General features: G+C 37.4%; 2 protein-coding genes across 2 annotated transcripts in view; one reads left to right on the forward strand and one right to left on the reverse strand.

The window, feature by feature from the left end:
* COG5 (component of oligomeric golgi complex 5) overlaps positions 1–13,824 on the forward strand; it is a 368,496-nt gene extending 354,672 nt beyond the window's left edge. Inside the window, exons 20-22 of the mRNA XM_036761810.1 lie at positions 4,144–4,270; positions 5,401–5,480; positions 13,251–13,824. Of these exons, the coding sequence (XP_036617705.1) occupies positions 4,144–4,270; positions 5,401–5,480; positions 13,251–13,362 (319 nt within the window). The 3' untranslated portion in view covers positions 13,363–13,824. The remainder of the gene's footprint in view (positions 1–4,143; positions 4,271–5,400; positions 5,481–13,250) is intronic.
* Positions 13,825–14,112: 288 nt separating this feature from the next.
* Positions 14,113–26,322, reverse strand: part of HBP1 (HMG-box transcription factor 1) — a 31,484-nt gene continuing 19,274 nt past the window's right edge. The window contains exons 9-11 of the mRNA XM_036761812.1: positions 24,881–25,207; positions 16,945–17,086; positions 14,113–15,220 (exon numbers count right to left, since the gene is read on the reverse strand). Of these exons, the coding sequence (XP_036617707.1) occupies positions 15,203–15,220; positions 16,945–17,086; positions 24,881–25,207 (487 nt within the window). The 3' untranslated portion in view covers positions 14,113–15,202. The remainder of the gene's footprint in view (positions 15,221–16,944; positions 17,087–24,880; positions 25,208–26,322) is intronic.

The following is a 26,322-nucleotide window of genomic DNA, read 5'->3' on the forward strand; positions in this document are numbered from 1 at the left end:
CTCATCTCAGCAATCTTTTGATGGTTCAGCTTCTCCCTTTCTACTTCTGATTTTTCTGAACCCATGAATGAAATATTTTTAGATACTTAGATCTTCACAGATACCTGATAGTATCTGCCAAATTCTAGAAAAAGTTTTACCTCTGGAAAGTTCTTTGGGCATGGCCAAATGATAAGCACTTCTGCCTTCTCAGGGTCAGTACTCACTCCATGCTGAAGAATATACGTGAGTCATGTGTTATGTAGAATTGGCACTTGTCATTTGACAGCTTCAGCTGTTTTAACACTATAATTAGCCCTTCCTCATGATATTTCAACAGTTTTCCGAAAAATGATAAGGTCATTCAGATACAGATCTCAAAAGTACATGTCACCAGTTCCCAGGGCTCTGCCCACAGCCAGTGGTGTGGCTCCCAACACCCACCTTACATTCCCTTTGGGCCATGAAGGCAGAACAAGAAGCAATAGGGGGGAAGTTCATAGCATCAGACAGAGAGAGAATTGAAAGAAACCTTCAGGTTCATCTAGTGCAGCTTCCTCATTTTATACACGAGAAAGCACAACACTTGAGGTTACACAACTAGTAACTGGCAGAGCCAGGATTCAGGCCCAGGTCCTCCAACGCCACGGCCAGCATCCTTTCCGCTACTTCATGCTTGCACCGGTTAGGTTCTTTATAAAGTTCACTGAATTGCCAAAAGATTTAGGCTGTCCAAGTTAGCACGCTGTCCAAGGAGGTAGTGACTTCATTTTCACTGGAAGTCTTCACGTAGAGGCAAGATGGTCACTTTTTGACTCTCTTCTCACACGCCTGCTGTCTCACCTCAAGGCCTCATTACTTCTCCCCTAGATTATTGCAACAGCCTTCTAACTGGTCTCCCATCTCAAGGTTTCCCCCACTCCATTCAGGATCCCACAAAGCTGCCAAAGGGCTTTTCCTTAAGCACAGACCTGCCCATGTCACTCCTCTACTAAATGAAATTCAAGGATTTCGTATTACCTTTACTCTCCAATTTAAACTACTCTGTTTAACTTTTAAAATCCCTCGTAACTTTGTTTCAGCCTATCTTTCCAGCCTCATTGTACATTACCCCCTTCATGTATTCTAAACACCAACCAAACTAGCCTACGTGAATGAATGAATTAATGAATAGCATTTATTAAGCACTTACCATGTACAAAGCATTGTGCTAAGTCCTGGGGATACCAACAGAAAAAAATAGTCCCTACTCTCAAGGAGCTCACATTCTAATGGGGAGACAGTATGTGTGTGAGCTTTCAACTGCAAGTCAGGAAATTCCCATAATCCTTAAGGTCCAGTGGCAAAGCAGATATTAATGCCTCTTCTTTAATGTCCTTCCTACTAATAAAAGTCATATCAGTGTGTGTGTGTGTGCGCACGTTTGTGCATGCACGTGTGTGTGTGGGGGGGGGGGGAAGAGAGAGAGAGAGAGAGAGAGAGATGGGAGAGGTATCAGAATCCAGCATTATTTTACATGGTTCTATTGACCTTACAGGGAGTGGCCTGTGTAGTGAGTTTGGCCTTGCCAAAAGAATAGTCACTGTGACTCAGCTGTCCAGGAAGCCAATAAAGTAAATAAACAGATCCTCTTACTAATAGTGAGTCAGCTGTGTCGGCATGGCTGCCATAGGTGTGGTACAGAATGTTTGTGGACTAATCTATTGACTGATGGGGCATGTTGTAAAAGGGATTTTTGGTAAGATAACAGATGGACTACATGACCTCTGAAGTCCCTTCCACCTCTCAGATTCTATGATAATTCTCTTGCCCTTTGTGACTTAGTGCCTTTCCTCCACATATGCATGATAAAGAGCTCCTAGGACTAACATCAGAAAAAAAGAGTCCTTCCTGTCCTCGCCATCTTTGTCCTTCCCTCCAGAGTGACAACAACATGATCTTCTAACCCATCTCCAGTGGTCAGTAGAGGACTGTGACCCTTGACATCCTCATCCTCAGGATTCCATCATTTCTTGTCTGGCTTTTGTTATGAGCAGGCAAAGCAGGGCTTAGATTCCTTCGTAAGAAGAGAGAAGCAAACCACGCCTGCAGGTTCCTCATTACTGCTGTAGCTGCTATACAGTTCCTCCTTGTGCCCAGTCAGACAAGGACCTAATCCTAGCTCCAAATTTTGTGAATACTCTGATCTATTTTAGGCTTAGAAAGAGCCTTCAGCTTTTCCAGTTCCCATGATGATCTGACGACAGAGCAATTAAGACTTTGAGGAGAAGGCAGTACTGCGCCATTATGGATGTGTTCCAGGGTAGGAGAAAGGCTGGTGCCAATAAAAACAACAGACATAAATGTTGAGTTCAGGAGTTAACGCAGTAGGGGGAGGGAAGGTAGGATGGAGGGGCTTGGGGGGCCAGCATTAAAACAATTGTTGTCTGTATTCCGAATTCTAATATTCTTGGCTTGTGTCAATGGAAAGCAGAAGAAAACTGTTTTGGTATTTCCATGCATATGTTTTTTGCCTTTATGGAACACCCAAATATATTTTTCCCTTTCTTTACCTTAGTACTAGCCTTCATTGTTACCCAGGAACCAAGGACCGTGTGTTGACTCCATTTGAGTCAGTTTTCCAGTTTTTATATAGTTGGAACAGTCTTCAAGTGGTAATCGAAATAGAACCAAATGGTACAGAATCATCAGGTAGAAATGACTGGCTAAGGACAAGAGCCAAAGTTCCTCCCTTCTACCCTTCGAGAGGAGTCATTCTTGTACTGGATCAGCCCAAGGATCCTTGTCCGGACCAGGGCAGGAAAGAAGAATGGGGCATAAGAAAACTCTAAACGGATGGTGATCGGCTGACCCTCCTGTTCCTCTTGGGTGTGCAGGAGAAGCTGTTCCCTACCAGCCTCTGTGTAATCTGAACCCCAAATTCAGAAGAGTCCAGATTCTGATGCCCACCTTCTAGAGACTATCATTGCTGCTGCTTTTTTTTAAGTGCCTTATATCTTTAGAAGTTAATATTTTCTGTGATTCACTTTCTGTTATTGAAAACATCCTGCTAATAGGGAGACATTATCCATTAGTCATAATGATATTTTGTATATTGTCTCAGAGGTTTCACTTTGCTTTCTTTTGATATTATGCTGATACCTCTGAGCCTTCTCTGTGCATATCAATTAGAAGGGGAAAAAGTTTTAAGAAAATCCAAGTTGTTGAAAAGAACCCACTTCATAATCTCTTGTTTGTGCATGATGTTAGGCATCTCACAACATACTTTTTCCTCTCTTCACCATATGTTGTGGCCAAGTTGAAAGAATTCAAGCATAATCTATTTTAAATCTCAAATATTCCCTATTACAAGCACATTTTCCCCCTACTGTGAGCCATTCATACCACAGTCAGACTGCAAAATTTGCAACCTTGAAGATGCTGCCATTTCCAGACTGAAATTTTCCAAGAATGATTTTGTGATATCTGGCCTTGATGCTTTTAGCATCTTATTAGTATTCTTGATCAGTTCCCTTTTGTTTACAAGTCAAATCGAGATTTATCTTTTAACTTCTAACACTTTAAATTCTACCTGGAATATGTGTGTTGTGGGGGTCAAGAAGAAGGGAAAGATCTGGAATCAAGCTGTGTTCTTTCTGCCTCTTAAATCAAGTACCAGAAATAAAGATTCTGCAATTAGACATTAATGGGTAATTATATTGGTGACGCACGAGAATCAAAATCCCACATTACTTTCCATGACTCTGTTGACAATAGAGGCAGTGGCCTGGGTAGCAAGCTTGGCCTTGCCAAAAGAATAGCCACTGTGACTCAGAGATCCAGGAAGCCAAGAAAGTGAATAAAGAGATCCTGTTTTTAACAGTGACTCAGCTGTGGGGCATAGAAGTATGGCGCAGTGAATTCTAGTAGTGGCTAGAGCATCCCATTTCATGGAGCTAAACTGAAACCATGAGGCACGCAGGGAAGGCATCAAGGAAAGGGATGAGGGAACAACTAAATAACGTTACCTGCTGAAATGCAAGGCCTCTGCGTCTTTCATTAACTTACATTTGTTTTTTATTGGAGAAGCCCATCAGGAATGTTATTGTTGAAAGAGAATGCTTTATACTTTCTAAATAACATCTTTTTGGAGGGCAAAGTAACGTTTGTTTTTCTTTCTTTCAGACCACTGCTCTTTCAGACAAGTGAACATGTAGCCAACAGCCCAGCACTGGGGGACATTATCCCATTCAGCATTATTATTCATTTCTTATTTACAAGAGCTCCATCTGAGTTGAAATCTCCTTTCCAGGTAATGAATTAAGGCTGTCTTACTGTCGTGATTAAGTTTGGATCTTTTCAAGGCATGAGGTCCGATATAAAACAATATAGCTGATTGATCTTGTCCATATCATGAGCCAAGGTCTGTTATTTTCTAGCCTTGGAGAAGTAGAGATTATAGTAGAAAGACACTACTTAATACAAGTCTCTCTTTAAAAAATGTCAGTAGGCCTTTTAAATGATAGACCAGTAAAACCACCTCTTTGCTGACGCATTAACTAATGATTACTAGAGTTCTTACACTTCACATACCGAGTTCCAACCAAATTGTCCTCTTCATATCTGCCTCCGTGCTCTTGCAAAAGCTGTCCCTCACGCCTGAAATGTACTCCCTACCCATCTTTCCGTGGTAGACTCCCAAGCATCCTTCAAGACTCATCTCAGTGCTACTTCCTATGGAGCACATTTCCAGATTCCCAAGTTTACTATTACTCTCTCCCTCCTCTTCAATTCATCATGTACATACTTGTATCTATTTACATGTTCTTTGTCCCCAGTAGAATGTAAGCTCCTTGAGGGCAAGGATGTATTTCTTTTAATTTTATCCATCCTCAACACCCACCATTTTGTCTTGTACCATTTTGGACTGGATCTGCATTCCATTAGTTTAAGAAACTCCCAAGGAAGAATCTCTCTGTACAATTTTAGGTTGTCAGCTGTTCTGCAACTAAGAATCTAAGAGAATTGCCCGTTGTGCTGAGAAGTTAAATGACTTGCCTAGTGTCATTCAGCTAATGTGCCTTAAGAGGGAGGATTTGCTCAGACCCGTGTCTTTCTGTCTCAATGCCAGCTCTAGCTATTGGACCAAGATGCTTCCCAGAGTAGAGTGATTAAAAAATATTGACTTGGTTAGATTGGACTGGAATTCCAGGAAACATTTTAGTGGTCAAAGAGGTAGTCTGACGATACCTAAAATTATATTAACTATGACTTTAGTTGAGCCTTCTTGACATATTCATCATCATTTCTGCTGTCAGGAAAATGCTTGACAATAAATTACGCCTTAAGAATTCCAAGTAAATTTTGTATCAGTTGACATTCATCGTTGTGTTTGCATTTCTTTTTCCCTGATTGGTGTCCATTAATGTTTCAATGCTTCAGAGAGCAGAGTGGTCCCATGCCCGATACTCCCAGTGGCTAGATGATCATCCATCAGAAAAGGACAGGCTCCTCCTTATCAGGTAAAGCAGCTCTAACTCTATTTTTGCTCCTTAGCCCAGAAAAGCAAACTTTAGTTAAAAGCCTTGATCAAGGTAAGTAATGAGCATTGTGGTTTTCTTTACATTGTTCTCATTCCTAACAGTGTTGCTTGTGATGTTTTTGAGCGCTGTTTTTGCCACTTCCTCCATCTCCTGCTGTGGCTCAGACTCAGTCTTCCCATACATTTTCATACTGCTCCATGAGGGGCTTAGGGCCATTTGATTCTCCCTGCTTCTGAAAACGCACCAGTATCATGGAGCCTCACACTTAGCCCTCTATCTTGTCTCTTCCTCATCCCTGGTATCATTTTGGTTACTTACGTTTTGAGTATTTTTTTAAAAATAAGGAATTCAGACATGCTCACATCAACCAATCAGTAAACATTTATTAAGCTCCTGCAACATGCCAGACACTGCACTAAGCACTGGGGATGTAAAGAATGGTTAAGAGACAGTCCCTGCTCTAGAAGAATTAACACGTGAATAACTATGCACAAATAAGGCATATCTAGGATAAACAGGAAACATGAGGGAGGTGGGAAAGCACATAAGGAGTAAGAGGACTGGAAAGGCGAATGGGGGGAGGTTCTGAAGGCTTTGAATGCCAGCTAGGATTCTGTATATTTGATCCTGGAGATAACAGGGAACCACTGGAGTTTACTGAGAAAGGGGGAGGAGGGTTACATGGTGCTTTAGTAAGATTTCTTTGACAGCTGAATGGAGGATGGACTGGAGTGGGCAGAGACTTGTGGCATGGAGACCAAGCCCAGGCTATGGCAGTAATCCAGGCATGAGCTGATGAGAACCTGCAACAGGGTGATCAAAGTATCAGAGGTGGCAAGGGATGTATGCAAGAGATGTTATGTAAAGGTAAAAGTAGCAAGCCATGGTGACAGATCGGATAGAGTGGGGTAAGAGAGAGTAAGGAGTCGAGGATAACACTAAGATCATGAGTCTGGGTGACTGGAGGATGGTAGTGCCCTCCACAGTAATAGGCAAGTTTGAAAAGGAGCAGGGTTCTGGGGGAAAGACAAGTTTAGTTTAAGATGTGTGACATTTATTTAACATGACCAATAGGCAGCTGGAGAGGTAAGACTGGAAGTGAGCAGGGGTTAAGGCCAGATTAGTAGATCTGAGAGTCATCTGGATAGAGATAATGGAATAGCAGGAAGCTGATGAGATCACTAAGTGAAATAATAGAGAAGTAGGAGAACCCTTGGGGACACACCCTTGTGGGACACTCACGGTTAGTGATCACGTGTCCTCTAGGCAGTGCTCTTTAATTTGTCAAAATACACCCCACATACAGATACAGCACAATTGGCAATGTTGCCTTCCCGCTATAAAATTTTGCCACGCCATTGATTCTTTCTACCTAAGATTTCTTTCCAAAAGGTGACCCTAGAACTCTTTGATGGCCCAAGGCACATTCTCAGTTTCCCCAAAGCTAAAAGTTGGGAAAAGATGAGTCCTGAGTTAGTCCTTTAACTAGGTCACATTCCAGTTGCCCGCTGAAACGTTCAGTATTGTATTCTGGTTTTAACTTAGTGCACTTGAGAAATAATTTCTGTATAGTCCCAAGAAAACCATAAGAAAAATGCAGTTAGATTCAACTTGACATTCTGACACATTTATGACTTGTCCAGATAACCTGTCACTTTTGGTCCTGTAAAGTGGTAGATGTAGAGAAATGCTAAGTGTGGAGGAGTGCTGGTTATCTCAGGCCTTCAAGGGCAGATTGGCCAGATTTCTTCTCCATTCAGCTATGCCATAGTCTTTCCCATTCATCAGATTCAAGTTGAGCAAGGGAGGTACAAAGTGACACAAAGGTCAGTGATTTTGCTCTGTTGGATAAAGCTCTAGGGAAAGTCTTAGAGGAAGAACATGGGCACAGGCCTGTTTGGATTTTCGCATTTGACTTATGTTCATTCTGCATCAGTTACTACCAGATTTAATATTCGATACTAGCTGCTGAATAAAGGAAAAGAATTCACCTAGTTAGAGAATTTTCCTTTTTTTTTTCCCCTTCTTGGTTAGCCAGGAGGTTAGAAAACTAGAGATGACTGCCCAGTTATGCTAGATTACAAATCATTTGTCATCTCTGCTTTCTTCTAAGAATGTTTTGGCTCAGTGATTTCATCTGCAGCATTGTTACCGAGTCTATATTTAATGCCTGAAAATCCTATTTTAAAAGATGGCATGCCTCTCAAATAAAGGTCTGCAAATCTCTTGGCAGCTAATTGTAAAAAGTAATCATGGCACTGTGGTAAAGTTTGTGCCCTCCTTGTGGAATTCCTAAATGCTAAGATGCGTTTGATGCTGTCCACATGGTTCATGGCTCTTTGTTGTCTCCTGTAGCACATTCCCTTTATCAAAGCAGTATAAAGTCTTTTAGACTATCACAAAGCAGGGCAAACTGAGGACAATGTGACTATTTCTACTGAATAGCTACTAGTGAACTCTTAGGAATTCCTCTCTGCTTTTGAAACTAGACTTTTTTCTAGGGCTTGGAGTTCCTTCACTAAGCTTTTTTCCTCCCATCCAATAATCATTCATTAAGTACCTACAACATACAAGGTATTGTACAGGCACTAGGAATAGAAAAGCAAAATGTAAAGCAGCCCCAAAGGAACTTTTCTCTGGAATCATAGAAGCCCCAAAGCCTGTATAACTCCAAAGGAGCAGAGAGGTCAAGGAAGATACTCATCCACATTAAAAGCTTCCCAAGCCGCAGCCTCTTGCCAGTTGTAGTCACACTTGGCACACCTGTCCAGCCTAGTGTCTCTGCACTGATAAGGCCTTGATTTAAGAGTTGGAGGCTGCGCAATGTGAAGAAATGGTCTTTCCGATTTGGGCTACATTGTTGAACTCTAGAAAATCATGAACATAACTCCCATGTCTACAGCTTAAAATGATTTCCAGAGTATGTGGTAGGTAGATGAAGAAACTGGGGGGTCAGTGAGGTGAACTTGAACATACACAATTTACTGTCACTGTTTATTTGCTAGTGAGGATGGAGTGATAGCTACAGGCTGTTTACCAGAAGAGAAGCAGGGCCAGGAAAGCACAGGATTTCTTGAATCATTTACCTTATTTAAAAATGAGACGTCACTGGCTTATCCTGAGACCAGATTTTCCAACTAGATCATTGTGCCTGCCCAGCAAAGTGGAATCCATGCTTGTAAAGTTCAGGATGTGTGGGGGGAAGAACCCCAACTGCACCGATGTCACAGCGAGCTTTCCTGTTCCTTTTATGAACTTTGCTACCACTTGACATGATGCAAACAGGTTCCCTCTAAATATGTTCATAAAGAACACAGCACTTCTTCCAAGGATTTGGATGTTTGGATAGAAATTCCAAAACTTGTTATGCTCCCCTCCCCTGACCATCCACCTCATACACATTAGAGGAATTCTCCCATCATGGTGCCTCTTTAGGGTTTACTTATAAACAAGAGTTTGGGTCGCAAAGAGTAACTACAGAGTTCCTGTTGGCTGCAGTGACAGCTAAGGGATCACTTTTCTCCTTGGTCCCCTATTTAATATTTACAAAATGCCTACTAGAAGGGATACAAAGATGAGGAAGACACATAGTCCTTACAGCTTCAGGGAGATATAGTCTGACAGGGCAGTACAACAAGTACATTAATCTCTTAATTCAAGACAGAATAGACTTGCCTAAGAGAGGGACGGCAAAGGTGCTAGCAGATTGAGAGGATAAGATACAGTACATTCCAGGCATAGAGAACGTAAGCAGAGGTGTAAAAGCAGGAACATGGAGGGATGTTCAGAGACAGGGGAATAGTATAATTTGGTGAGACTGTTAGTTGCTAGTCTGTGAACCACGAACCTCTGAGCTGGAGGGGATATTGGAGGGTGCGGGGGGCAGTGTTCTTGCACAGCAAGTGTGATCATTTTGAGCTTTATTTATTTTGACAAATATGCAACATAACTAAGAATGAGCAAACATCTTTGATAGGGTGATAAATAATACATCCTGAGTATATATATGCATTATTATTTTTCAAGCACGTATATCATGATTAATAAAAGATTCATTTAAGAAGATTATGGAATTACTGGCAACTTTGTGATCATGCACCTTCTCAATAAACAGATACTGATAGCACAATTACTATCATATAGAGAGTCTACAAAATTTTTTTACATTTAAAGGGGACCTCATGCCCAAGAGGTTGAGAACTAGAGCTAAAGCATAGGATACATTCACAGGAATAATGGGAGATGAGTCAAGAAACTGGAGCTATTTATCACAGACAAGCGTGAATGAGGACCTGTATTGAAAGGAAAGCAGCATAAATAGAGGACTGTACAGTATAAATGCATGCATTAGACATTATGGAGGACTGGATGAAGGAGGAAGGAAGAGATTAGGAAACAGGTGACAAAGATTTTGATTGTGGAAAACTAAGAAAATAATGGTATCGTTGATAAAAATAGTGAAATCGAGACCAAGAGTGCAGGCTTGAGAGTAGCAGGGAAATTCTTTGCTACATGTTATGTTTAAGACGCCGGTCCACACTTAACTAGTTCAGTCCAGTACTAGTTCTAGTCTTCTGAGTTTGGAACCTCCACATTATTCTTGACTCCTCCCTCCCCTTCACCTCACATATTCCCATTTCTACCCCAACAGTATCTCTTGCATCCTAACCCTTCTCTACTCAGAGCTACCACCTCAGCTCAGACCTTCATCGCCTTTTACTAGGACTATTGTAATGGCCACCTGCTTGGTCCCTACCTTCAATCTCTCCCTATTCCAGTCCATCCTCCACATAGCAACCAAAGGCATTTTCCTTAGCACAGCTCTAATCATGTCACTCCTCCACATCATTCAACTACTGTGGTTCCCTTTTTATCTCTAGCATCAAATGTAAAGTCCTGTATTTGGCTTTTAAAGCTTCACAACCTGGCCCCAACTTATTTTCCCTAGCTTCCTTGTGTAACTTCTTTCCACAACCTACAGGCCAGCCCAACTAGCCTTCCCTCTGCTCCTCGTAGACAGTACTCCAACTCTTATCTCCATGCCTTTGTACTGGTCATCTCCCATGCCTCGAATGCACTCCTTCCTCACCTCTGAATCAAGGAAATCCTTTCACTTCAACACACAACTCAGGTACCACCTTCCACATGCTATTTGTGCCCTAACTCCCTTGTATTTATTGTGAAGCAGCCATGGCATAGTAGAGAGCTGACTTCAGAGCCAAGACAATTAAAAGCATACTGGCTCTGTGACCCTAAGCAACCTGCATTGCTTTAAGGAGCTTTCTTACCAGGAGTTCCCTAGATCAAAACACAAACAGAAACTGGAGGCCACTAAGCCACACATAAGGATCTCTGCAGGGCACACATTGACTTAGAAAACCACATATTAACATTACGTTATAGTGTCTTTTTCTTTTGCTATTTACCAATTACATTTTAATCTGCTTCTGGCAACACTGGTAAGTGGTGGCTGCGTGTTTAACACTTCTGCCATAGATCAGTGAAATCCTAAGTCCATTCCCCATCCATACGAGGCAGCCATAGATGGCCTTGGAGCTATAAAGGCCTGAATTCATCCCACCTCTGGCACATACACTTCATAATGTCTTTATGTCACAGAGATGGGGCCAACCCACAGTGGTACAAGTTTCCCTAAATAAATAAAACACAGGTCCGGTCCCTATCTGTATCTGCATGTTTTCTCCCGATAGCAAATAAACTGGAAAATATATTGTTACATTTTTTTGTCCTTTGTCCCCCAGTGCCTGGCACATAGTAAATTACAAATCTGGTTTGATTGATTGATTGATTCAAGTGAAGAAACTTCAGGGAAGAGCAGCCACAGAGACAGGAGAACTAAGAATGTCATAGAAAATAAAAGTCGTAAGGTGAGGCAAAGTAGTCAACATTGTTGTCAAATGCTGCAAAGATCCAAGTAGAACTAGGATTAAAAAAAGTTATGTACTGTTAGGCACATCTCAAGCCCTATGGCGCTGAATATAAATGCTGAAGGTGAGTGAAGCCTCTGATTTTGGATGGCTATTTAAAAAAACCCTAGTATGTTCCTTGAATATTGGGATGTCATGATCCTCTACAGCACTTAAAACAGTATCTTATATTTATCAGGTTTTTGAGTTGAACTGTATTATCTGACACATTTTTTCCTCTTTGAAAAATGTTGGTCACATTGCTAAATGTATTTTAAAAATGAGATATATCCTAAACCCCTCATTCAAATCAGAAAACTGGGTAGGTACTCTTCTATCTTACTATCTTCCAAGAAAACTATTTTTGTTCAAACAAGTGTAATTATTAAGTAATTAAAATCCTGTACTATGTAGGGAAGTAGCTTGAATCTGCTTTTCTCTATCATTCTGATGGTATTCTTGATGAAATACTATTAAGTACATAACCAAATTCGTTTCTGAACTGTATAACATATCACATAAGCTGATTTCATTCTTTTTGGTTAAAAAAAAAAACAGGCCCTGTTCCTTTCACTACTAGAAAGATTGCCCTCTCTGTAAATTTCATTTTTGCTTCACTTGCATCATATTTTTACTAAGATCAATACCAAAAACTTCCCCCCATCTCTTTAGGGATGCTTCTAATTTATGTGGGAGTATTTAAGGACTTATGAAGAAATTACGAATTTGAGTAAGGGGGTAAAGAGTAGTGACAATGACAGCCATCAAAGAAGTACAAGAGTGCAAATGTAGTTTTACATTTCAAGTTATCTGTGCTTTTATACTTTTGCAAAGCAATTTTCATTATATGTCACTAAAAAGTATTTAAAGGGGATGCTTTCAGGAATCCTAGGCAAGAGATTTATGTTTAAAGACTAGATATTTGCCAGGCAACAAGAGTGATCACATGGATTAAACAAATTAAGGTATTAATACTAATCTTGGCCTTCACAGAAATGTTGTGTCTGCTACTATGTGAAAATGTAAAAATATGAAGATTATTTCCAAAATGAAATTGGTATGGTTAATGCCTGTTCTAAGTAGACTTTCCAGAAATGATTAGGTTTTTAATTCCAATTAACCACCTGTTGAACTGGTTTATAAGGATGAGGATGGCTCTGTAGTCATAAAAGCCAACATCTAGGGAAATCCAACTTTACAGCTCTAAATACAGCTTAAGTTTTGATATGATAGTTCAATCTACTTTAGGTTGCAAATGAGGCCTATTATAACAGTTGTTATCGTGTGCTCCTAGGTCATCTGTCTTATTATAGTCGGCCTTTCCTCCTATTTACCCATCACCCCAGGTCTCTGGCTTATTGTAAGGGCCCTGCAGACCTAATCTCATCCAAAAGGGGCTCTCCATGGTGCTGATTCACCTCTGTAGACTTTATATAGCTCACATAGTAGCATATATGTATTAATACTGCCTAAAATTAAAAGCCATTCTAGCATAAGGCAGCCAACTTGTTCTATTGGTTTAGGAAACCTTAACATTTACTCTGTTCAATGTAGGTGACTTAGCCATGAATGGGAATAGAGGCTTTGTGGCCTTAGTCAGTTTAATGATTTAATGCATAATTTAAGCATACTGCACATTGTAAAGTGTTTCATTTTTGAAACTTGTTACTAAAAGAGAAGAGTTAAGCATAATTCCATTAAACCTGTGTTTTTAAAGTGTTGTAAACTAACATCTCTACAGATTTAACCGTATTAACAGAGTTGTTTTTCTGTTTCGTCTACCTCTCTTTTGACAATGTTTGTATTTTTAATTGTATTTCAGAGGAGCCCTGGAAGCCTATGTTCAATCAGTGAAAAGCAGAGAAGGAAAAGAATTTGCACCAGTTTATCCAATAATGGTTCAACTGCTTCAGAAAGCTATGTCCTCGATTTAATAATTACCTAAAACATTCCCTTGGCTTTCCTTCCTATGCTTTATTGACTTGTATTCAGCAGTTACTAGAAAGTTAGCTTAGAAAAGCTAAAGAACACACACCACTCACTGTCCACTGTTATAAAGATCTAAATCTCAAAATTCTGTTTTCTTAGCTCCTCTTCTAGATAGCCTGTTGTAACATTTCATGTTTCAAGAGATGTTATGATCTAAATATACCCACGGACCTGATTCTGCCAGTGAGAAAAGCAGTTCGTCCAATTCTCCTTGTAAGACCGCATGAGAATTGTCCCTTACCACAAAAAATGCCCCCTTTCATAGTTCATAAATAGATTTAGCACGTGGGTACACACATTTCAAAGTGGCTTGACTCAGGCTATGTAATAGATACCTAGAAGTCGTCTATTCTGTCACTAACATCTTCCCCTAGATAAAGGAATAAAGATAAAAGCTTTTATTTCAATGTTGTGTCTGGTTCTTTTTGTTGGCCCTTAAAAATTTAGGACACCAATTCCATACCCCAAGGCTAAAACGAAACAATTACTTCTTCCTTTAGCTTTTCTTTTAAAAATTATGTAACTTGGATTTATTCTATGGTTCTGAAAAGCATTAAGTCAAAATAGCTCCAACATTCTAAATAAAAACATCACATTTTCAATAAATACTTAGAGATATTCCTTATTATTTGATGCTCTTATCACTTAATTCATATATTTAAGAACCAGATATCCTGTTACAGAAATACACAAGCTGTTTTTTAAAGTTTTATTTGAAATAATATACAAGAATATAGTGTGCAAAATTTAGGGGCAACATCATGAAGACGTGTAATGAACTCAAATCAATTTAACAGCTGTGATTCCTAACCAGAAACACCACTTGTTAAGTAACATGAAAAGCCATGATTGTAGCTCAGAGCAAAAGCAGCTGTATCGCCAATGGATTTGCTCTAATTTTAAACAGTTGGAGGAAAAAGTAAAGTGCAAGTGTTGCACTGCCCATAAGTGCAAAATCTGCCCCCACCATGAGATATCTGTTGACAAAAATAAGATACTTAAGATATATGGTTGAGGAGATAGAACAGAGTTTAAAAATATAATGGTGACAATGTGTTAATAGCACCTCATGGTGTATATACCAGTGCTATTAACTAACTTTACCTTGGCCTGGGCTAGTTTCTCCATCGGAAATGAGGGCTGACAGTCCTGCCACCTGGTGCAAAATGTCACACAAGACAGAAAACAGGCTTAGAGCATGCACTGCACCAGGTGGTTTCCATGTTCTACTAGACCATCCACCTGCCACATGTCCTGGTCGCCTCTTGGCACTGGCCAGACTGGGAACTTCTGTGTTTGGCACTGGTGTTAGGGCCACGTGTTTGCTGTTCAAGGAAATCCCAACTCCTGGCTTCAGTTTAATTACATAGTTTGTGCAATACATATTAATAAGCAATAAGGGTCCAATGTATAAACAGCAGTTACATATTTTAAAATTCCCCCTTTGTACATTTTAAAATAAAACATTTATACATTTCTCTTTCTACTGTACTTTAGCACCACAGGATATCAATTTTCAAGCCTATATTACCTGATAGACATATATGAAGTTTGGAAGAAAATAAGGCAATTTGGTTTACAATGTTGATAGTTTTAGCTTACTTAATGCTCTATTGTTGAAAGCAAATCCTCACTCTTATTTCAGGACTCAATGCTATCAGTATTTTTATGGTCACACAAATTCACGAAAAATGGTGAGGCCTTGATCTTCTTAAGTCTTTTTTTTTTCCCCATCAAGTGTCAACAGTTTGCAAATATAGATTAAGAACAATAAAACATCTTGGTTTAATGTTGTTGAGAGCCCTGTGGAGAAAAAAAAAGTGAACTCAGTGAACATTTATAGAACAAAAAAAATCAGTCTGTGTTCTAAACACTTATAAATCAAAATTTAAAAAGACTTCAAGATTAAAACTAAAATTTAATAAAACTGGAGCCAAGTCCTCAAGAAGATCTATGGGAATAAACATGGCATTGATACTTATTTAATGGCCAGGCATTTCTGAAATACGCATCCTTTAACAATAGCTAATGTTTATATGGTGCTTTTGTACCAGACATCAAGCTAGGTGCTTTACAGCTATCTCATTTGATCTGCACAACAACCCTAGGATGGAGGAACGATTACTATCTCCATTTTGCAGATGAGGAAACTGAGGCAAACAGGTTAAGTGACTTGCCCAGGGTCACACAGCTAGTAAGCTTCTGGGGCAATTTTGAACTCAGGTTTTCCTAACACCAGGCCCAGTACTCTTATCTACTGTTCCACTTAGCTGACTGGATAGATCTTGGAAATGAACGCTAAGTGGTGTGCAAAGTTTGAATCCTGCCATAAACAGTTATCAGATATGTGACCTTAGGCAAGTCATTTAACTACTCGCAGCCTCAGTTTCCTCCTATGTAATATAATGTAATATCACCTAGCTCAAAGGGGTTGTTGGGAAAATCCAGTGAGATAGCATATGTAAAACACTGTATGTTAAGGGTTTTTAAATTATTATTGTCATCATCGTAAAAGATAGCCAATATAAACCTAAATTCTAGCATGAGACCCTGGAGCTTTTCGTAACTGTTATGTCTTATTTATGAATATAAAGAAATGTTATTGGTCTTCTTAATCATCAGAGCCTCCTTAAACAGTTTCCCTAAATATTACACAATACACCAACTATTTTGGTGAGACACTTAAGATATGTTCACATAAAAACACATTGTATTCTACCATTTGTAAGAAACTGCTTATAATCAGGTGAAAACCGTTTAAACCTTCATTTCACAAGTGACATATCACAGAACTTAAAACCTTGTTTCTTAAATGAAATGAGTTCCTAATTTTTACTGTTGATTTTAACCGTTTGATTGTTTGAATTGTAACTGTTGATTACTTTTGGTCTAAGATTCAACAATAAATCTTACTACACTACAATGTAGTTTACCCACACTTTTTCTGTGCCATTCCATTTAATGAGGGTTCTTATCAAATCTAGAAATTATATGCATGCTGGAGAAGTCCCTATATTTTAGTAAACATAGTAAGGCATCTTGTCCAGACCTCTCTTCCATTTAAGGAAAAAGGTCTTACAATTCCAATTTATTATGATTTTTACCAACATCCACCTTTCAGCCAAATCTGTCACCTAGCATATATCAAGTAAGAGGTACCCAGGAATTCCTAATTCTCAGGCCAACTTCAAACTGACTGAAGATTAAATAGCATTAACTCAATAAGAAAGATACCCCTCTTAACATGAAATGTTTTTAGGCATTAATGGATATTATGATATAGGAGAAAATTATAATATACTTATAATTTATGTTAAACACACATACACACACATATAAAAATAAAATATAGGAGAAAAATGATTTCAGTTCACCAAGAAGAAAAAACATTATTTATTGATGATAAAAAATAAAAGCTAGGAGAATGTAAAAATACCAGATATCCTTCTATAAAATTTAACAGCAATGTGGGAAGATAAGTTTTAATCACTAATAGGACTTTAGAGCAATTACTCTGTCAAACATACTGAATTGGTTCTTTTCCGTTTCCAACAGTCAGGATTTAAACGTTTTTGTTCTTCAGCCAAAGCCTTGGCTTCTAGGGTGTACATTCTCCTTTCTTCATTTTTCATTTTCTTCCACCTGTCACCAAGTATCACACTTATGGCTCTGGAAAACAAATATTTTCAGAATGTTATTTGAAGGTAAAAAAAATGTGGATTTAGGATAGAAAAGAAATCATTATCAACATTATTTTGTCAAGTGTATTGAAGGAATAAGGTTAAAACAATAATAGTCTTCCCCTAATAAAATCTCAAGATACAAGGACCAGCTTTACCATACTTGAGGAGTTTAAAACCATTAGGTATAGGGCCAATAATGCAATTTATTAAAAAACAAACCTGAACTAGTGGAACCTCTTTGGTCCCTATATGATGGTATGGTTCAAAAGAATATTTTTTTAAAATCATTTAACCAGTTACTGTCAAACTCAAAAAGAAATAGGAGCCACTAAACCATACAAAAGGATTCCCCCACAGGCCACACACTGACTTTACATTAATACATTAAAACCAAATAGGAACTACATTTTAATTTGATTCAGGCCACTTGTCTGACACCTCTATAAATATCAAAAGAATGGCTATGGACAAGTCTTACAAATGAGAGAAAACTAGTTGGAAATATTTAAAAAGTCAACCTAATTTTCATTCAGTGATATTCACATAGTACATCGACTCATTTATTTTTTAAGTTTAAAACTGCATTATATTGGTGGCCTTCTTTTATCTACTCACTACACTAAGTGACTAGCTATTATTGGCCTTAATCATCTATTTGCTTTGCTCCAAAATCAGAATTTGTGAATTTAAAGTACTCCTTAGTCACTTGATAAAAATGCATACCACCTATGCTCAATAAATATTTACCGAATAAGAAATTTAAAAGGTAAGGAGACCCCAAAAGCAGAGAGTTACACAATGATGGAAGTTGTGGCTAATACTTATCATACCTACCCTACTCATCTACCAAGACCAGCATTCAGATATGAGACTGCTGCTATTCAGTACAATGCTTTCATTTAGTCCAGGTACTTATAACAAATAATGCTAGAAACATACAAAGATAGTTGGTTCCTGGACAGGATGCATAAAGGAGATAAATACAGATGTACCATCTGATGTAGAAACCAGACAGGCTGGGAAAAGGATCTCTAAAAAAGCAAGAGGAACTAACAAATTTGAGAATTACGGTATGATTTGAGTTTGATTAAAAAAAAAAGGGGAAACCATAAATAGGTTTTCTTACCTCTTAAGTTACAAGATACAGGGTGTCCTAAAAGTCCTATCTTAATAGTTTATGTATGTGTACATATATACATGCACACATATATATTTTAATAAAATAAATCACTGTCTAAAATTGCCTGACCAATTAAGGTTAGCATGCAATTAATTTATGAATTAACAATTTTGCAACAGAAAAAAAGTTCCATTCATATACAGATATCTTATTCTTCCCACGATGAGACTATGAAATTAATATATATGGCACAGTAAGGCATAAATTAGAGCTCCACAAATCTCATGTACCTAATTTAATACTGGGTGATGTAAGATGCACATCTATAAAGATTATAATTGGCTCCTTTCTTTGAATATTCATGATTTTCCTTCTCTCTAGAGTTCACTTAAAATGAAATATTAATATTTATCAACTAACAATTTATTTTTGCATTAAATTTATGCATGCAATTTCAAGTTGATTTTTCATTTTAAAAGATAGCTTTAAGTTATATATTACTTAAAAGTACCACCTCTTCTCTTCTCCATGCCTTATATTTTCCCAAGTAGAGTCTGACCAAGGAAATAGACCTGCCTTACTCATAACATTATTTATCTCATGGGAAAAAGGCAAAATTATCAAAGCAGTGTTGGATCATTATTACTATTCAGGATAAAAAATAAACCCACTTAGATCAGAAACACAAAGTGAAAAGTTGGTCCTACAGAAAAAAAAAAGTCATTAAATAGTCACAAGTGTAATTGTAGCTAACATGAAGAAAATTTAAATAGCTAATCATTTAAAACAAAGACTACCTTGTGAGGGAGCCAAGAATAGTCTTCAATGGCTTAGGAATTAGAAGACATGAATTTTAGGTCCAGATAGGTCAAGGTGAATGACCCCCCAGCTTTCATATTTTTAGATGGGGACACTACCTCCCTGTCTATCTCAACTATGGAAGTTCTATGCAAAGATTAAAGTGATGTTATTACAGATCCCAGAGCCTTCATAGAGATATTTGGAAAACTAATTTCACCAACATTTCACACCATATACCCAGATAAGGTCAAAATGGGAATATGATTTAGACATGAAGGGTGATATCAAAAGCAAATTGGGGGGAAAAATCAAAGTGAGATAGCATGAAATATTTTCCCTGTCAGACCTATGCATAAGGGAAGAATTTCTGACCAAAAGAGAGAACAATACAAGATATAAAACGGATAATTACATTTTTAAAAAAAAATTTTGCACAAACAAAACCAATGCAGCCAAAATTAGAAGCAAAGAAGAAAATGGGGGATGGGGGTGGGATTTACAATCAAGTTTCTTTGATAAAGGCTTCATTTCTCAAATATATAGAGAATTGAGCCAAATTTTAAGAATACACATTAATCCCAAATCAGTAAATGGTCAAAAGATATGAACAGGTAGTTTTCAGAAGAAATCAAAGCTATATATAAGTCACATGAGAAAATACTCTAAAATACTAATGATTACAGAAATGCAAATTAAAAACTCTGAGGTACCACGTCACAACTATCAGACTGACTAATGACAGAAAAGGAAAATAACAAATGTTGGAGGGGATATGGAAAAAATTGGGACATTAATACACTCCTAGTGGAGTTGTAAACTGATCCAACCATTCTGGAGAGTAATTTGTAACTATGTCTAAAGGACTACAAAACTCTGCATGCCCTTTAACTCAGCAATACCACTACTAGGTCTGTATCCCAAAGCGATTTTTTTTTAAATAAAAAGGACCTATATGTACAAAAATATTTATAGCAACTTTTTGTGTGGCAAAGAATTGGAAATTGAGAAGATGCCCATCAAAAAAAAAAAACTGTCTGAACAAATTATAGTATATGATTGTGATAAAGTACTATTCTGCTATAAGGAATGACGAGTAGGATGGTTTCACAAAAACCTGGAATACTTATATGAAGTGATATGAAGTGACGTGAGCAGAACCAGGATAATATTGTGCAATGGTCAACTGTGAATGACGTAAAGTCTGAAAGCCTTGTGATGAAAAATGACCTCCAGAGAGTCGCAACATATAACAAAGCATACATTTGTACTTTATTTTTCTTTTCTTTTTTTTGGGAGGGGGGGTTCCCTATGTTTTCTTTCACAACATGGCTAATTTCTGAAAATGCTTTTGCTAGACTGCACATGTATAATCCATATAAAATTACTTACCTTCAAAAGGAGGGAGGAAAGAGGGAGAGAATGTGGAGCTCAAAAAATTTTTAATATTTTATTTTTTCCTCAATTACATGTAAAGCCAATTTTTAACATCCATTTAAAAAAATGTTTTCATTTCTAAATTTTCTCTCTTCCTTCTCCCGAGATGGTAAGCAATTTGATACAGGTTATATATGTTGAATCATGCAAAACACATTACCATATTAGTCACGTTGTAAAAGAAGACACAGACCCAAAGGAAAAAAAAACAACACACAAAAAAAAATACAGAAAGTACAAGTAGTATGCTTTGATCAGACTCCACTAAGTTCTCTCTGGAGAGGGACAGCATTTTTCATCATGAGCCCTTCAGAACTGTCATGGATCACTGTATTGCTGAAAATGGCTAAGTCATTCACAACTGATCACCATACAGTGTTGCTATTATTGTGCACAACGTTCTCCTGGTTCTACTCACTTCACTTTACATCAGTTCAAATGAGTCTTTCTAGGTTTTCCTAAAATCAGCCTGCCCCTCATTTCTTATAGCACAGTAATATTTCATTATAATCGCATACCACAACTTGTTCAGCCATTCCCGAATTGATGGGTATCCCATCAATTTCCACTTCTTAGCCACCACAAAAAGACCCTTGCACAAATAGATCCTTTCTCCACCTTTTTTTATTTCTTTGGGATATAGACCTTGTAGTAGTATTGCTGAATCAAAGGATTTGAAGTTTTATAGGCCTTTTGGCATAGTGGAACTCAAAATTTTAAAAATTAAAACTGTTATTAGATGTAATGAGGAAAAAAATATAAAAATTTTTATTTAAAAAAATAAAAATTATGTAGGAAGCTTATTGGATCTACAATTAGAATTCCTGTGATGGTGACCAGATTCTCTCCACTAACCTTGTTTTCAAATCGTAAAATAGCAAATCAAATAAATGTGACAATTTATACTGATCTATATATTCTAGTTATAACAGCCAATTTATGCACTAAAAATATAGTTACTGGCTGGAACTATCTGGTTAGAATGTTTCAGAATAGCCTAACTTGGATATCTGAATCGGATGGATAACTAAACTCAAAAATACATACTTTGGAATCTCAATCATTTCAGTAATGCATAAAAACAAAAAGATATGGATTATAAGGTATCCTAAAAACAGGGTACATGAAGAAAAAAATTACTAAAAGGCACAATAAGACATTGGTATTTGACATCTTTAAGACTGCAGTACATATCCTTCAGGGCAAAACCAGTTCCTCTTACTCTCCATTTCCCTGCCAATACCACAAATGTGAGATTCATTTAGGTAAAATTAAGTTCTTTTATAATGGAAAATGGTGAATAAAGGAAATAGTAATTTACACCTTGTTGTGAACTAATGTAAATGGAATTGTTAAAATGGGAGCTTGAGTTTTGTTTGGAGAAAAGTGAAGAAGTCTGTGGAATCTGGGGGGAATATGGGCCTAACTATGGCTTTGGAAAGCAGCAAGGACAGAGATGGTATTCTTCAAAATAGGCTTTGGCACATTTGCATCTGGCAAATGTCTGCCTATAACCAATCAACTTCCTTTGTCTAGTACCACAGGGCAACAAATAATGGAACATACCACAAAGCAAGGATTTGATAACTCTGGGTAATGATAACTTTGTGAAAAGCTCTAGTGCAATTATACCTGGTATTTTAAAAAATAATCTATTTAAAAGCACTTTTAAACAACAAATATAAAGTAAAATGCAAGTATGTATGGCAAGACTAGGGCTACCCACTGATAGATAAAAACAAGAAGTGTTTGTATATTATCTATTAAAGAAATGTATGTATATTAATTATTAAAAATAAAGCAAATATGAAAAAAATTAAGAAAATAGAATTGTAAATGTTCAAAATTGTAAATGTTCAAACAAAATAAATATGTTCTTTATGTAGAAATATTATGTCTATTGGTAGATGATGATTAACTTACCTTGACACTGTTATACTTCTATGAAGACTTAACATAATAGATTTAGACCTGAATTCTAATCCTGACTCTGCTATGTAACTAATCATGTGATTGTGGGCAAGCCATTCAGCATCTACTGTATTTCCCCATGTATAAGACGCACCCTTTTTTGAAAAAATTGGAGTCTAAAAACTGGTTGCGTCTTATACAGCAGTTGCAGACTTTTTTCCTTGCATTTCCCGCTTTTTCGTGCTTGTTTTTGTGCTCATTGTTGTAGATTTTTTTACTTGCATTTCCTGCTTTTTCACGCTTATTGTCTTTGCGCTCACTGTTTCGCATTTGTTACCCATATATTCAGTTACGTTTTGCCACGTTCTGCCCAGAAATGGCGCAGGAAAGATTTTTGTACAGTGCTGAATTCAAGTTAAAAGTGATGCAGTTTACAAAAATGAATGGAAATCGTGCTGCTGAACGTAAGTTTGGTCCTCCTCCAACTGAGAAAACAATTCAAGATTGGCTACGGGGAGAAGAAACCCTACTGAAAATGCCACGGCAGAAGAAGGCCATGAGAGGCAAGTCAGCAAAATGGCCTGATTTAGAGAGGGAATTGAAGATACGGATTGAAGAGCAAAGGGCAACTGGAATTCCTGTGTCCACAAAGATGGTTCAACATGAGGCAAGAAGAACTGCTGATGAAAAAGTAGTTACTGATTTCAAAGGAGGAAACTGGTGCTTCAGGTTCATGAAACAGAATGGACTAAGCATGTGTACATGCACCAGACTGCCCAAAAGATGCCTGAAAGCTATGAGCAGATGAATAAAACTTGAGTTCAATAACTTCATGTAATATGCTTTTTCTTTTTTTCCAAATTTTGGGCCCCAAAATTAAGGTGCATCTTATACATAGGAGCATTTTACACATGGGGAAATGCAGTACCTTAAATTTCTTCAGACATCATCTAATACAAATGACTCATTCTACATATCTAAGGTCCTTCTGGCTCTGTCTTCCTTGGGATAGTGAAAAATTTAAGTTTAAAAAACTAAGAAAATAGCCCTCACTAAAGGAAATTTTCATCTAGCCAAAGTGGCTAACTTGTGAATTTTAATTACATTTTAAAATATATGTAGCAATTTGGCTTACAGAAGCTAACCAGGTTACTGGTTGTCTCCTTTCCCCAACAAATATCCCTGTTGAGACCATGTGAGAAAAAAGGGAATGTTTACTCTTGTTTTTATGCTTTCTTTTTGCTTACATAAATAGGAGAAAACCCTCCCCCTACTCCATTTGTGTAAAGAACACATAAAATATGAATTTTGCTAAATTTTTTAGAGGCATGTGTATGTAAGACACTTAGTCACTGAGCACAGTTTTGATAATGAAAATGTAACGTAACAGTTTAAAAAATTGTGTACTCCTTAGGACTAATTATCTAATCACACCAAAAGTTTACTGGACCTGTTATTTTTTTCTATTTTAGGAACTACTATCATCAGTACTCATTACCAGACACACATAAAGAGCTCTCAAAAAACAAAGAGCTTTCTATACCTAGAAAGTTATCATTTTTAAATGATCTTACAATATACTGCCACAAATACTAATAATTATGTAACATTATTTAGATAATGTCCAAGCAAGAATTCAGTAAATTTTTTTTTAATTCGCCCCATTCTAAAGCATGCCTAAAAACCTGTTAGCCAGTATTTGCATTACGTTTCTCCATGATTCTTTATCCTTTTATAATTATTGCAATGCACAAATGCACAGATCTTCAGGGCGGGGGAGGGAGGAGGAGAATGATTACATTTCCCTAGAAAACAACCTGCCATCAGAAGCCCTGTATATCAAGGTCCAAACAGATCTGTGTAGTACATCATTGCCAGGAATTCTGAAGCTCTAGTAGCACCGTTAAACACGCTGTGAAGAACCTGTTAATAATGTAGTTCAGTTGTACCCAGAAAACCACAGCTACTGTGAACAGCAGCACTCTATAGGGATTTGGTGATGCAGCCACATAGCTTTATCACCAAGTCATTATCCATGCAACCAATGTCTCAAAGTACTGTGTATTTAAAACTAGGGATTCCCCACTCAACATACAACACCTGGAAATTTACTTTTTCCATTTCTCTTGACTGGTTGTACATTATTCCCTTTTCAAACACGGTATAGTACAGATAAAATGGCCTATTTGCTGTCCCCAATGTCTGTAATTCCCTCCATCCTTGGAAACCTCCACTTCTTGGAACCTTTAAGATTCTAAGGCTCATTTCACATGTCACTTCATACAAAAAAATTGCTTTGTGTATTATTTTGTATTTGAAGATCTTTCCAATGGGACTGTAATCTCCTTGAGGGTAGGGACTTTTCATTTTTGCTTTTGTCTCCCCAGTGTAGTTTCTTAACAAGTATTTGTTGAATTGAAAAAAAGTATAGATGATGTAATAAAAAGTATAGATGAAGTAATGATGAACTTCATTGAAAAGCACCAACTGTCATAATCAGAAGAAACTGCTTACCTGTTATCTTTCCCTGGATACATCTGAGTATATTCAACTCTGTACTTTTTGGCGAAAAGCATAAAGGCATTCATTGGTCTTTTGCACTTGTTAGGAGAAGTGGCACTCACAGTGCTTGTAGTCCCTGAGCTGTGGCTTTTGACAGCTTTACTATACAAAGAATTGGAAGAAAGCTGTGATGATCCAGCAGAGACACAGTTTTTGCTGCATTCTGATCTTTCAAAGTCCTGACTACCAGGTCCTCCACAAGATAAAGACGCACGACGCTGACGAGCCATGCTACTTAACACATAAACAGCAGAAGAATCCATAGGTGTGAAGTCATAACTAGAATCATAAAAATAAACATATTATTAAAATGACTGTCATTAAATGCAGAGTATGTTCCCCCTAGTTTTTGAAGACTCTGATTGTTCTCAAATTATCTTGTGTGTTTTCACTTTCTTGGGCACACGTTGTATTGTCCCAATAGGAGACTTTTTTTTAGAATCCCCAGCACTTAGTTTGATGTGCTTGGCACATTAAAGATGTATATTCAACAACTATGCATTATTATTCTTTTTTACTAATTCATTTTTTCCTCAACATGTAATTGATAACTTAAACTTCTTTCTATACCATGTTTAATATTTGATACTTTTCTATCATTAATGACATTACTACCATACTTTTCTGTCCTTAAAACTGATTATATAGAACAGCTCAGTTACCCGCAGATCATCTGCTAGAACACTAAGAACCAAGATCTATTTTGAGAAAACTTTTGACCAGGCAAGATGTCAATATATCCATTCTTTAAATTCTCCTGCACTTCACTCAAAGGAACATTCTTCAGGCCCTTACCCAGAACTTCTTTACTTTAATTCTAACAAACCTGGTTATCTAGTTTCCTAAACCACAATAGATTAGGAACAAAACATTTAAGAAGGCATGGGAAAAGGGACAGAATTCTTCTAGAGCAGTGGGGTCAAACTCAAATAGAAACAAGGGCCACCAATCCATACATAAGGATTCCTGCAGGCTACATATTGACTTAGTTTTAAAATGTAATGTTACCTTATAGTGTATTTATATTTAGTTCAATATTTGCCAAATAAATTTTGATCTGGCTGCCATAGATGGCCACGTGTGACACCTATTCTAGACCCCTAAAATTTCAGGGGAATTCACAAACTTGGATGGGGGAAAAAACCCCCACATCTTTATTTTCACTAGCCTCAAAATGAAATTTAAAATTTTAATTTCAATGAGTTTAAATTATTTAAATTTAAAAAATTGAAACCTCAATTATTTAAAAACACTATTCTGAGAAAGGGTCCACAGGTTTTGCCAAGACAACCAAAGGAGTCCTTGATCTATAAACAGGCAGAATGATAGCAAAACTCTAGAAAGCTAATAGAGAAATTATGAAAAAATAGTCATCTGGGATAAAAAGTCTTACT

Source organism: Trichosurus vulpecula, chromosome 5 (genome assembly GCF_011100635.1).
Source record: "Trichosurus vulpecula isolate mTriVul1 chromosome 5, mTriVul1.pri, whole genome shotgun sequence".
NCBI lineage: Eukaryota > Metazoa > Chordata > Mammalia > Diprotodontia > Phalangeridae > Trichosurus > Trichosurus vulpecula.